At 41.9% G+C, this 15,125-nt stretch overlaps 1 protein-coding gene across 1 annotated transcript in view; it reads left to right on the top strand.

Moving 5' to 3' along the window:
- The window catches only part of LOC119494052 (complexin-2), a 58,748-nt gene that overhangs the window by 36,783 nt on the left and 6,840 nt on the right, over positions 1-15,125 (top strand). The window contains exon 2 of the mRNA XM_037779676.1: positions 4,801-4,981. Coding sequence (XP_037635604.1) covers positions 4,951-4,981 — 31 coding nt within the window. The 5' untranslated portion in view covers positions 4,801-4,950. The remainder of the gene's footprint in view (positions 1-4,800; positions 4,982-15,125) is intronic.

Below are 15,125 nucleotides of genomic sequence, written 5' to 3' on the forward strand. Positions count from 1 at the left end.
TTTCCCGTGTCTTGTGAAGTGACGGGGCTCTGCAGAGAGAAACGTTATCGTCTCCGACCAAAACTCCGGTGTCTCCCCCGTTCCCTCCGGCCGCGGTCGGGAGACTGAGGCAGGAAAAGCCAACACTAGGATCAGCAGTGATTCACGGAGAGACCTTCGTCTGGTCAGCTAACATTACTGCCAAGCAGCTGAAATATAGAGTGATATTGTGCTTTTAGCTGACGTGTGTCGCCTCACTGTTTTGAGCGATGCTCCTTCATGTCTTTGTAGAGTGAGCACAAGCGCCAGCAACAGGACGCTGACTTTCGTTGACTTAACGGCCACAGGTGTCGCTGTTAACAAGACATTTCTGATTCTTACTAACAGTCCCTTTAAAATACAAAAATTGAAATTGAAATACAAGACGTTTTTCTTTATCAGGGTCAAAAAGGGATGAACTAAACATAAAAAACGGATTGATTTTCATTTTCTATTTCTTAAAACAAAAAATAAAAAATATCATCAGCAACGATGAAGATATTCGTTCCCATATTTTTTATAATCGATTTTAATCAATTAGTTGTTGCAGCCCTACATGTCACTTGTTGTGCTTCAGATATGACGGAGAGGTTTCATACAGGCAACATCACCGCTGGGACGGAGTGATCGCACGTTACAGAAACATTTATTTTCATGGATTATGACTTTAATGTCAAGGTCAGGAGTGTGTGTGTGTGTGTGCGTCTTTTTCTTCCAGATGTCTTCCTTGTCTGACAGCAGCATCTTTTATTTATTCCATTAGTGTGTCCTTGAGTCTGTTTCTGTAACGATAAGAGAAATGTTCTGCTGCCAGAGACCACACACACACACACACACACACACGCACACACACACACTATATATATATAACCGTCTACTGTACTGTGATGTATTGATGTAAGACCAACAAATAACGTAAAATCATGTGAAATAAACTCACGTCTCTAATAATAAGAAAAAACTCTTTTTTCTCTTCTTTTATTATCCTGAAGGTTTTTCTTGTTCCTTCATTCAGCTGTCAAGGTGTTTAAAAGCATATATAGTACACAACGAGCATAATAGCTGAACGGTGGGTGAGCGTGACCCCTGACCTCACTGAGTGAAAGCTCGGGTGTAGGAGGCTGCGATGTCTACGAGGAGAATAATACCGCTGTAACGAGTAAACCGATGTACTTTAAGGAGGGACGGCTCGATATATACAGTACCACTGTTTCATATACTGATACCGCTACCTTGAGCACCGATACTGGTCCACTGCAGTCTTTTTCCCTCTTCCCTCTTTTCTCCTCATCTTAATGGATGCACACATATAAAAAGCATCATACTCAATCTGTGAAAGTAATCTATTACTCCCCTAAAGGGAGAAATACAACCCATACGAATGACTCAGTTATACAATGCTGCTGCTTCTTGTCCACACACAGAATTTTTAGCAGCATTTTTGAGTGATCAGCACCAATCAAACATTTAAAATGAATGAACACTCAATGTGTACAACCCTGTCTCCTATAAAATTACCTTCCCATACCACTTATCTGCATTCTCAGTTACGTTTCGGATTGCGGTCGCAGTTTTAAACACGTTGACGTTTTCAATTGAAACAAAACAAAAAGGAGTAACTTAGCTGTTGGACCAAAGTACACATTTATCTTGGTTGGCTCGTCTTGGATTTTATTTATTTTCCAAAAAGTGTGGATTTACCTTTCAAAGGCTCTCATGGCATTAACTCAGTTGAGGGTTTTAAAAAAAAAAAAAAAAAAAATGTTGTCAAATCATCAGTTTTATCGGAACAAAAGAAGCTCAATAATCTGATTTTGAAAAACTTGCGTGTCCACAACACGTCCAGTCATTGGTCTGCCTCGTTTTGCAGGACATCGGTGATCTTCTGGTGATTTATCTGTTAAAATATATTAATGTTTGTGACACTTGACATGAATGGACGAGCATCTAGTTTTTCCCCAGCAGAAGAATGTCGTGGTTTATTGTTCCTTCCTTCCTTCCTTCCTTCCTTCGTTCCTTCCTTCCTTCCTTCCTTCCTTCCTTCCTTCCTTCCTTCAGCTGTCACTTTTTGCAGTTTTTAAAGTTTCTAAATGATTGGTTCTATTTCTGAAATGGTTCCTTCTATCCTCTCCTGACAGTAACGATGCTCCAGTATACTCATTCATACACGCACAAACATGCACACACACAGATCTGTCAAAGGCTCTTCACGAGACCTGAGTGTGTATATATACATCCTCGTTTAGTCGTGATTTAACCTCTAAAATGATTTCATTCTTGTCCTCCTTTCAGTTGTAGAGAAGCTCAGATTGAGGACACTCACATTTATGGATGCACCTATTTATTGTATACACACAAACATGCATTAATGCCTGCAGAGGCAGTTTACTCTCCTCACACAAGGTTAAGTGTTTGTGTTTGTGTGTATTGTGTATCAGCGTACATTTGTTAATGAAATATTGTGTGTCCTCATTGTGTGAGTGTGTGTGTGTGTGTGTGTGTGTGTGTGTGTGTGTATGTGTGTATGGAAATGAGGCTCTTCACCCCCCGAAGCGCTCGGTCACAGTTACAAATGGATTGTGGTCCCGCTCAGCCTCGTCTCCCCCGCTGCCTCCCAGAATAAGCCGCGCAGCTCAATCTGCCGTCCCATCTCATCCCATCCCGGCTCTATTCAGCTCCGCCAAATATCGGCGTGTAGCAAAATGACGTCGGGCGCTCCGGTGAGGAAGAGCAGGAGGGATTCAAAATGGAAATGGTGTTCCGGTTCGCTAGGTGCAATAAATGATGAGGATTTCATCTTGGGGTGACGCTGGTGCAGTAGAAGAGTTTATCAGATAGATACAGTGAGAGTATACTGGACAACAGGGCTTCATGTTCAACACAAGCCGATGTGTTGCTGGAAGACATCATATCACTGCATATATGTGTATGTATACACCGATCAGACATAACGTTATGAACTCCTGCCTAATATTGAGTAGGTCCTCCTGACCCGTCGAGGCGTGGACTCCACTAGAGCTCTGAAGGTCTGCTGTGGTATCTGGCACCAAGCCGTCAGCAGCAGATCCTTTAAGTCCTGTATAAGTTGCGAGGTGGGGCCTCCGTGGATCGGACTTGTTTGTCCAGCACATCCCACGATTGGATTGAGATCTGGAGAATTTGGAGGCTGAGTCAACACCTCCAACTCGTTGCCATCCACATGATGTAAAAGAAAACGTGATTCATCAGACTGGGCCACCTTCTTCCATCGCTCCGTGGTCCAGTTCTGATGCTCACGTGCCCATTGAAGGCGCTTTTGGGCTGTGGACACGGGTCAGCATGCCACAAAGAGACACGAAATGACCACAAAGAGACACAAACAACTACAAAGAGACACTAAGAGACATAAAATAACCACAAAGAGACACAAAATAACCACAAAGAGACACAAAACAACTACAAAGAGACACAAAGACACACAAAACGACCACAAAGAGACACAAAACAACTTCAAAAAGACACAAAGACACACAAAACAACTACAAAGAGACACAAATTGGTTTGAGATCTGGAGAATTTGGAGGCCGAGTCAACATCTCAAACTCGTTGCCGTCCACATGATGTAAAAGAAAACGTGATTCATCAGACCGGGCCACCTTCTCCCATCGCTCCGTGGTCCAGTTCTGATGCTCACGTGCCCATTGTAGGCGCTTTTGGTGGTGGACGCGGGTCAGAACGGGGCACCCTGACCGGTCCCCATACGCAACAAACTGCTCCTCACTGTGTGTTCTGACTCCTTTCTATCGGAACCAGCATCAACTTTTTCAGCAGTTTGAGCTCCAGTAGCTCTTCTATTGGATCAGACAACACGGGCCAGCCTTCGCTCCCCACGTGCATCAATGAGCCTCGGGTCTGACCCTGTCGCCGGTTCAACGGTTCTCCTTCCTTGGACTACTTTTGGTAGATCCTGACCTCTGCAGACCGGGAACATCCCACAAGAGCTGCAGTTCTGAAGATGCTCTGACCCAGCCGCTAGCCAGCACTATTTGGCCCTTGTCAAATTTGCTCACGTCCTTACGCTGGTCCATTTTTTCTGCTTCCAACACAAAGTTCAAAATGTTCACTTGCTGTCTAATATATCCCCCCCCCACTGCCAGGTGCAATGGTAACCAGATAATCCATGTTATTCACTTCACCTGTCAGTGGTCTTAATGTTCAAATTCATTGTTTTATGTTCAGTCCACACAGATTGTATTACCAACGTCTGAAACTGAGACAGTAGATTGTCATAGTTTATGAAATATTAATGAGAAACTATGGATGGGACTATCTTTTTGTGATTTCCCTTACATACAGTGTTTTCATGTACAGTAGTATGTGTGGATATAAGCTGATTTCCATGCATGCTGGATGGTGTGTCATATATGAGCTGGATGGATTTAAACAGAAATCAACCACATCGTTTCATTTAGCGTGAAATATTAACGATCAGTCAGCAGCACCAGATGATCCTGATCCATCGGTATCGAGTTACAGAGAAATGACCTGAAGCAAATGGCCTCAGTATTGATCCACCAGCTTCCCAGAATGGGATTCCTGTCGCTGGGTAGAGAGCGTTAAGAAGATCACATTATCTGTTGTCTTAACATCGCCGTGATCCGCTGATCTCGCACCATCCAATACTTGACATGTTGGAGATCTATCGGTGTGTTTAGTGTCTCTATTGACGTATTGGAGATTGTAGATCCAACACTAATATGTATTTAAAACTCAGGTTGTTTAATCTCATTTCCTCTCTCTCAGGTCCAGAAGAGAGTCACTGAGGACGCTCAAACAGAGGACGGTGGAACGTGAGAAGGATCCAGACACCCAGAGATCCCTGCAGGCTCGGTGGCTACATGCTCAGCTCTCTTTGGTTTTGAGAAGAACAACGACACCAAATCAGCAGGAACCATGGATTTTGTAATGAAGCAAGCTTTAGGTGGTGAGTACTCAACTGTAGCTCCGTCCTCATGTGGGAACAAGAGTCGGCTCATTTCTGTTGGAAGAAGGTTTGGAGATTTAGCTCTGAGTCCGGTAACACCGCGTTCTTCTGTTGGTTCCAACAAAACGAAACATCGGCCAACAAATATATAATATATAAAGCATCATTCTGTGCAGAGTTACATGATGAAAATTGAGCCAGAGAGATCAACGATCATTAAACTGCTCAACTTGTAAAGACCGTTGTAGCATCACCATCATCAGGTCAAAATGAACGAGTTCACACTTCACAAGAGCTATAGCTTAGCGTTATCGAGGTAACGTTGCGGTCGAGCCGGCCGTCGCTCTCGTCTCCGTGGTCAAATGGGCCGACGTTACAACTGTAGAGCACCCAGATACTGACAACGTCCCCGATGGAGCTGACCATGGATGGATAAAGAGAACGGAGCTGACGGGAGAGCTAGAGAACACCTTGGAGAAGTTAGAGGAAGTAGACACGTGGGACTACGTTTGCTTTTCAAAATAAAGTGTTAACAAAGGGAACTGTATATACAAAATACATCTATGGAAATCAGATTGATGGATTATATTCACCAGAAGTATAAAACATTATAAATTAAAAAGAAAATCCCACTAATTTGTGAGGGAAATGTCTTTATTCTTTGATTTTTGGGTTGCTGGATAATATTTGACTTCAGGACATCTCTGACTACATACATGCTGGAAATCAAACATTCTTACTTCTTCTTACTGGATTTCCAAAGTAAAAGTCCCTAGAAGTGTAAGAGTCATCTTTTTCCCCGTGGTTTAGTGTTAAAAACGTTAACAAAAATCACAATATATATCGAATCGAGTATGGTGATAGTATCGAATCAGGATGGGTGAATCGTCCCAGCCGGAGTATTTCTGTTTAAACTCTATAAAATAATAATCAGGATTATGTGAGACATTAATTATAGATACAGATAAGTTCCTTTATAAGTTGATAGCTTTGTCGCTGCTTTTCATTTACACCTCAGGTGACTCGTACGTCGGTCGAGGTTGGACTGATTCAGAGAGAGCAACATAAAACAGGTTGTGTGAATGTTCTTGTGAGTGAGGGGCCCCTGGGGGCCAAAGGTCAATGTCTCCTTAAATCAACCATCTCATCTAGTTTCATCAGCTCAGCGACCAGCGGCCAGAATGAAATGAGATTTATTCCTTTATAGCTCAGCCTGCCCTTCCTCCCTCCCTCCCTCCCTCCCTCTCTCTCTCTCTTCCTCCCATCACTCTATTATTTCTCCTCCTCCTCCTCCTCCTCCTCCCTTTCCTCCTCCTCGTCCATCTCACATCCCCCCTTTCTCATTTCTTCCTCTCGGTTTTCATTCCATCGATTCCTCCATGGTTTATTCCCTCGCTCTCTTTACTAAATCTTTCTCTCTCTTAAATGTCCTTTACCTCATTTCTTCTGTCTGGAGCTGAATTATATTCAGATTAACTGGGTCTGGTCTGTTCTGGTCTGGTCTGGTCTGGTCCGGGCGTTCCCTCTCTATCTGGATCTGTTCACGTCGACCACGTTCTGGATGAAACTAAGCCCTGGGGCACACATCCAACGTCAGGAGTGCGTGGCGGCTGCGTGATACACGCGTCTGGTGTTCACACTAGCTGCATGTCGGCTGCGTGTCTGCTGCTGTCAGCCCTTTCTTTCTGCATAGAGTTTGCCTTTTAATGGCCATTTAACTTCATTATAAATGTGATTTATATTTATTTTAGACAGAGAAAGGTTCAGAAACGTGTGGTAATTAGTAAATAATAGTAATAATCCACAATTAAAACTCCGTACTATATTCATTCATGGAGCTCTCCAAGTTACTGCATGTTCTAGAACATTGTCTGGCACATATTTCAGAATAAAAGCCTCGTGTTAACAAATGAAGGAATTCGGTCCACAGAAAAAACGCTTGAGGGCTTTTATTTCGAAATGAAAGCAGGAAGTGTTGATTTAAAAATAAGTCTTTACTTTTTTTCATCTCCGTAACATATTCTACAGAAAGACATGTAAACTGTAGTAATGTTGCTGGTATGATGAATATACAGTCAATAGATCACCTTCCCTGTCTGCAGTGAGACGCAGCTGAAACGCGCGTGGCTCGCGTGAAAAATATGCGAGACCTCTATTCTATAAAATAGACGCGCGTCCTCTAACCTGTTAACACGGACGCCGAAATAAAAAACAACAAGCCACGCAGCCGCCATGCGCTCCTGACGTTGGCTGTGTGTCCACCACTTAACTGGTGCTGCCAACTATGAGGCTCCAACTTGAAGCGTGGATATAGTTTAGCTTTATTTAATCTCTGCTGAGCGCTAGCTTTGCCCGGCTAATCCAACACGTTGGCTACTCTATATGTCTTTGCCTTTTTTCCCCACACGGCATTTTTTATCTAATTGACACACACGGACGCAGACGACGGCAGAAAGAGAGACATTTTCTAACAAATTACGTTTGAAATCTAAACCTGACCTGAGACTTTATGCAATAAAGTGGTCCAGAACCAGATCCGGACACGTAGTCTGGTCCTGGTTTGGTATATGTCTGAACTCCAGCCCTCAAATCTGCCCAAATAAAAGGACGTTCAGTATGAACACCATTAGGCCGGGCGCTTCATCCATCTCTGTCTTCATTCTTCTCTCCTCTTCCTCTGAGCTCGGTTCAGGCCTGGGACGGAGCAATTCCCCTGCTCCCCACTGCTTGATCCCTCTTTCTTTTCTAATTCACTCATCCTTCTCTCCCACAGGCTTTTTGCAATTTACTCTCCTCCATCTTTCTCTACTCAGTCCCCACTTCCTCCCTCCATCCTTTTGTCCTTCCTGCCGCAGCTTGTTAGCATTTCTCCCGTATCTTCCTGCATCCCTTCAACCCATCGCTTCCATTCATTTCTCCTTCCTTCCCTCCTTCTCCCTCTCCTCCGTCCGTCCATCCCAGATTGAAGTGTTGTAATTTACCTCCCGTAGAGGTGCTGTCTAGTGCCGTGACCTTTTCTCCTGGAACAGACTGCCCTTTATTTCATTGGGACCCAGCTGGCCGTCCATGAATATAAACACACACTCACACAGATGAGGTTTCAGGTTTCAGTCGTGGGTTTGGTCCCGGGGGGACGGGGACGGGGGGGGACGAGACCATTTCCAGATGAAGTGTACTCCAGCCAGTGATTGTTTAGATTAACAGCAGCCCTGCAGTGTTTCATGTAGAGAAACGACCCGACCGCATTGATTTTATTAGCAGCCAAAATATTTCTGTATTTATTTTTTTATTTTTTTATATATTTTGGGGGGGATCTATCAGCCGAAATGGAATATAATATTCATAACTATGTTGTTAGCTTAGAACAAACACAGACAGGAACACAACACATCCTGGTTTATTCATCCTGGTGAGAACATGATCCAACCTCGATCCGGCCCAACTGGAGAAAGCATTGCAAAGTTTTTGGATTAAACCAGCTCCGGTAGCGAGCAGCGCTGTGCACATCAACACTAGACAACACTACTACAAAAGAGCCGACGCTCGCCCTCGCTATTCACATCAGTACTAAACACGTGTAACGTCAGGCTGTGTTGAAGACCTCGGGCATACCTGATGGATCTTTGGAAATATTTTCGGCCGATGAGCATGTCACAGTTTAGGAGGGTTAATGCACGCCTCCTCCTCCTCCGTACGTCTTGATATGCTCCTTCGGTGACTCCAGTGCATCAAAACATTGTTTTCCAGTCGTAGCTGCGCCTCATTTTCAAACTGGATCGTTGCCTTGAGTGAAAAATTGCTACGAGGTAAAAAAAAGATGACCAGGGCCGAGATCAAGCCACGTAGTTGTCCCTCCATTGTTGCGTTCTGGAAGTCTGCTCTTCTTTGTTTACTTCTGGGAGTTTTCCAGCATGGAAATTCTGACCAATCAGAGAGCAGTTTCTTTGCGCACCAAAATTTTGGTCTGCTTGTAAATGCTGCCGTGTGAACACAAACCAAACTCGAGGCAATATGCAGCACGGTAACTATTCTATTGTTTGTGGAATGAGACATTTTTTTTCTGTATTTATATTGATGCCACCACAGTTCTTATGTTATCGTTCTCACCTTGACCAACACATACAAAATAGGACAGGACAGAGGTTCTGGTAGACCAGAAGCATACTGAATAGACTCTTATATACTCTCTTATATGTGAAATACACCGGAGCATATTTTTTTGTCTCTCATGTGTACTCCAGCACAAAGCTACGTTTGAAATGAGCAAAGATCAAGGTTAATTTGAATCAACAAAAAATATCAAGGGACTTTCCAGAGACAATTAATTTAGTCCCCAGAAGCCCTGCCACACTACATATGACTGAGCATGTATAAGGTGATAGTTGTGATATTTGAAATGTACGTCGGGGATTGGATGCGACCACAGGCCTTGAAAGGTGCCATCAAAACATTTATTTTGTCCCCGACGTGTACTTCCTGCCTCTCCCGCCTTCGCCAGGATATCAAACACGTGAACATGTCGCCTCTTCTCATAAAGAAGCTCATATGAAAGATGAACGTTGAGATAATCTCTGATCAGCGTGAACCGGTCCTGAACCAGGCGGGTTCGGCTCACCGTTTCATTTCCTGTGTTCAGGCGGGACGATGACGAGCAGGCGAGGAAGGTGCAATAACAGGAAGCCACGCGCAGGTTGATTAGTCGACCACACAGAACCGCACAGTTTAAGAGCACTTCAGCAGTAACATGGCGGGTTTGGGCTCAAAGAAATAACCAGGCAGTGACGTAACCACGAGGCCACCCCGCCCCACCTCCCGAACATCTGATTGATGTTGCAGATCTTTCCGCTGGTCGGTCCAGGCGCTCATGTGACTTATGAGGGCGTAATTTGGAGATGGAGGTCATCCGTTATTTAAATGAGCTCCATTTTTCAAACCCCTCCACCCCGAACAAATTATCCAGCAGCACTGCCATCCGTCTGACCGCCGGAGGGGGAGGCAATGGTTCGTGCTTCGTCTCTGTCTTGTGTCCTCCTCCGAACCGTCCTCATGTTCTCTGTCATTCTTCAGCTCCCCCTTCACGTCTTCGCCTTTTAACTTTGTCTTTACACTGGCGCTTCCTCTACCCTTTTTCCACCAAAATTAGTGCGTGTATGTATTTTATTTTGTGGGAAAACCCCCTAAAAATAGACAATAGACTCCTTTCCCACTGCCAGTAGATGCCTCTTTTTTTTCTTCTGGTGTGTCAGGTTCAACGTCACGAACACGCCGGAAAACAGGGTTATTAAACAGTAAAGCAGCACGGAGGCCAGTGAAAATATGATGGTGGTTACTTCTTTTAGGCACACGTAAAGGCGTATGAATGACACGATAATGTGCACAGCATTCAGTGTGCAATAAGAACGCCTTTCTTGCTTTTAGCGTGTCATTTGTAAGCCATGTAGTCTGTACTTGCTGTAATGTAAATGCATCAGCATAAATATGCTCTGATCAGAGTGAGTGACGTAGAATAAAAAGTGAGAAAGACCGCTGATGGTAGGCGGGAGTGGAGGTGGACGGGTCCAACAACCAGCAGACCGCCGTTCGAGACCGTCGTTGACCGGTCTTTGCTCTGCTCGTTTGAGTTTAAGCAGCATCAAACTGATAAATCTGTTCATCTGTCTATCAGTTAGTCTTTCTAGTTAGTTAACTAGTTAAGTGTACTTAGCTACCCCAACTTGTTGCATCAGTTAACTGAGGGTTTTCATCATACTCAACATTTAAAAAAACAAAAGAAACCCCTGTGTATGATACTCTCTCCAGAGGGAGCAGATCTGAAAATACCAGCATCCTATAATAATTCATGAGAAGAAAAAAAAATGAACTTGGCATTTTTGTGAGGCGCCAGCTAATTCATGTTCATACATTACCACCATCATGGAAACACATCTCGAAGGCTGCGTGGCTGCAAATGTCGCAGCGGCATAATTTATTTGACAAATGAATTTCTGTAACATTTTCTCCTTCTGCCAAAAAACTTTACCTCAAGCAAACAAACAGTTCTGTTGTTTTCAATTTCAGTTCTTTTTGTAATCCATCATCCTTTTCATCCTTTTATCCTGTATATTTTTCTCTTTTGCTCTTACTTGCGTTTTATCTCTTTTCTAATCTTTCTCCGTCACCTCCCTCGCTGCCTTCACTGTACAAAAGATCAAGTTGATTCAACTTGAAATAATTTGTAACCTCGCTGCCTTAAAATTTTGATTTAGGCAAGCTAAGAAACTTAAGTTGTTTGTACATAATATCGGCGGTTCCTTAAACTTAGAATAAATAGTTGGGGTGACAAAAGTGAAGCTGACAAAATAGTCCCATCAACTTTATACTTTAAGTGTAATCAACAAGTTTTTTTAGTGATACCAACAAGACATTTTAAGTTGTATAAACTTAAATCCTAGTTGAGACAAGTCTCAAGTATCTCTCTTCTTTAATCTTTCTCCATCACCTCCCTCGCTGCCTTCCAGCAGGGAGGACGGGGGTGCAGACTACAGCAGTTCAGATGTGTTTGCACTTTCAGATAAATATTATATGACATCATCTGGTTGAAGAGAGACGTCGTCTTCACTCCGTGGCCTCGGCTCCAGTTTGTTTAACCTTTCTAGTAACCGAGGAGGGTTCGCTGAGCGTGCAGGCTGTGTTCCAGCAACACTATCGTGATTCATTAACAAATATTCAACCTCCTCTCCGTCTGTCCGTCTGTCTCTGAGCGGTTTCAACCTACCTACAGCATGACCTGAGAGAAAACAATAGAGAATATCTTAATGTCATTATGCTTTCATTCGTCATGAATGAGTTCCCTTCTTTATAACTTACCGGTTTACGGTTACGTGGATTACATACAAATTGATTTTGTGCTGAAAATCACAAAAAAAAACTTGAAATTTCGTGTCGATGTGCACGAATCAATACATTAGATTTCGTGATTTTTTCATGATCTGCTGTGCAACACGGCTGGCAGAAACTGTAATACAGACGTCTACAGTTCGGTTTCAGTTTTAGCCTCAATCAATCAATCAATCAATCAATCAATCAATCAATCAATCAAACTTTATCTATATAGCACCATTCAAACAAGTCAAATGTAATTCAAAGTGCTGGGCAGACAATTGACAAAAATAGAGTGTTAAAAATGGATTTAGAGACTAATGCACACCAAAACAACCAATATAGAAGTTCATTGAATAAGGAAGCCATAAAAGATGTGTATTTAAGATAATAAAAGATAAAAAATACAAGGAAATAAAAAGTAACAATACAAATAAATAAATAAAAATTATGAAACTACAGAAAATAAAGCAGATTGTATAAAATAATAAAATTTTAATAAAATAAAAAAGAATAAAGGAGATAATAATGATCAGCAATGAAATGTTGATTCAATAAAATAGAGTAAAATAAACACTATAATGATGATGATGATGATGATAAATAAAATACAAGGAAATAAAAAAGAATTATGAAACTACACAAAATAAAGCAGATTGTATTAAAATAATATTTTTTTAATAAAATAAAATATAATAAAAGAGATAATAATGATCAGCAATAAAATGTTGATTAAATAAAACAGTGTAAAATAAACACTATAATGATGATAATAAATAAAATAAGTATTAAAAAAAACCCCATAAAATTATAAAACTATAATAAAAGCCAGACTAAATAGATGGAGGTTATTTCTGAGTAGCTCTTTTTAAAAGTTTCAGTCGGATGTAATGACAAGTTTCACTGTTATTTCTCCTCATACAGCAGAAACAGTTTTACACTTCACTCCTTTAATCAGCTTCAACCAAATCTACTAAATCAATCAAACTGTTTGGGCGTCTGTTGAAGCGTTGAAGGAGTAAACATCACGCCACCGTATCTCTACCTCTTTACGTTCAGAGCGTTTGTACATCACGGCACAAAGACGAGGCCCACGGACCGATTGTGGGAAGTAATGAGCGATTGAATGCACAATAAAGAGGAACCGGGGCCGTTGGAGCACTTTGCCCTGAATTGCCCATCTTTGTCTGCAGTGGAAATCTGTGAGCTGGCCTCTAATGGACTGATGGAGGAGGAGGAGGAGGTTGAGGAGGATAGAGGGAGGAGAAGGAGGAGGAGGAGGAGGAGGAGGAGGAGAGAGGGAACAAAGGTAAGGAAAGAGGAAGGTTAGATGAGTCCTATCTGTTAGAGCAGGGGTCAGCAACCTTTACTATCAAAAGAGACATTTTAGGCAAAAAAAAAAATCTGTCTAGAGCCGCAAAACATGTGATCATTGTGATGAAGGTAACACAGTTTATAGTCTAAGTATATAGTTTATAAGTCTAATGCAGTGAGGGACCAAGAGACAATGTACTACGGAGTATTAAGGCCACATTGAGGGAAAAAACATCTGAGATTTACAGGATAAAGTCAGAATATTACGAGAAAAAAGTCTTAATATTACGAGAATAAAGTCATAATTTTACGAGAAAAAAAGTAGTAATATTACGAGAATAAAGTCCTAATATTACGAGAATAAAGTCATAATTTTACGAGAAAAAAGTAGTAATATTACGAGAATAAAGTCATAATTTTACGAGAAAAAAAGTAGTAATATTACGAGAATAAAGTCATAATTTTACGAGAAAAAAGTTGTAATATTACAAGAAAAAAGTTGTAATATTACGATTATAAAGTCATAAGTTTAAGAGAAAAAAGTTGTAGTATTACGAGCATAAAGTCCTAACTTTATGAGAAAAATGTTGTAATATTACGAGAATAATGTCACAATATTACGAGAATAAAGTCATAAGTTTAGGAGAATAAAGTCGTAACATTATGAGAAGAAAAGAAAATAACACGTAAAATTACTACTTTATAATATTATGACTTTATTCTCATAATACTCCGATTTTATTCTTGTAAACCTATGACTTTATCTGTCAGTGTGGCCCTAATACTCCGTAGTACATTGTCTCTTTGGCCCTCACTGCATTAGACGTACAGTATATACTATATACTTAGACTATAAACTGTGTGTAAGCTTAATGATGTTTTGCGGCTCCAGACAGATTTTCTTTTTCTTTTTTTTTTTTGTTGCCTAAAATGTCTCTTTTGATAGTAAAGGTTGCTGACCCCTGGTCTAAACCTAACTGTGTGTGTGTGTACACTTGCTCTTAAGGTGTTTGCACACACATGCACGTAGTACATATGGTGTGTGTTTGAGTGTTTCAACACAATGAAGCACACACAGCGGACAGTCTGACCTTAACCCGACTCCCCAGCGAGTCCTGGGGAACATTTCACCGCCGCCAGCTGAGTGCTAATTTGTCATCGTCAGGTTTACTGCCACCTCACAGCGCTGCTGTGCAATTAGAACGGCTGTACGAGGGCGGTCACAAACCCTGGAGGGAACCACGCTGTAATCTACTCTGGTCCTTCACAAATCTTCTCCTTTGGCTCCCGTGTGCTTAAAGACGCCATAAACTTCAGGTTTTTATTGCCACATAACACCAAATGACGACGATATATCTGTGAGGGTTGATAAGGTAATCGATAGAGATGACTGAACCATTAATGTTTAATGATCTTGTTCTCAAACTAAAACCTCTACAATGCAGTCAGTGGAGACTAAAAACACCAGCTGATCAGATTAGCAAATTAACAACTTTAATATTCTTACATCTTTACCATCAGTGAGGCAAACTGAAAATGTATATTTTTTTTCATACTCCCTATAATTTATGGGACCATCAGACCATGACTATAATTTAGGATGGCAACTTTTCACTAATTAAAGGGACTGTTTGTAAGAATCAGAAATGTCTTGTTAACAGCGGCACCTGTGACCGTTAAGTCAACTGAAGTCAGCGTCCTGTTGCTCGCGCTTGTGCTCGCTCTACATAGACATCAAGGAGCATCCCTCAAAACAGTGAGGCGACACACGTCAGCTAAAAGCACAATATCACTCTATATTTCAGCTGCTTGGCAGTAATGTTAGCTGACCAGACGAAGGTCTCTCCATGAATCAATGCTGATCCTAGTGTTGGCTTTTCCTGCTTCAGCCTCCCGACTGCGGCCGGAGGGAACAGGGGAGACACCGGAGTTTTGGTCGGAGACGATAACGTTTCTCTCTGCGGAGCCCCGT

The sequence above is a fragment of the Sebastes umbrosus genome, chromosome 9 (assembly GCF_015220745.1).
Source record: "Sebastes umbrosus isolate fSebUmb1 chromosome 9, fSebUmb1.pri, whole genome shotgun sequence".
Taxonomy (NCBI): domain Eukaryota; kingdom Metazoa; phylum Chordata; class Actinopteri; order Perciformes; family Sebastidae; genus Sebastes; species Sebastes umbrosus.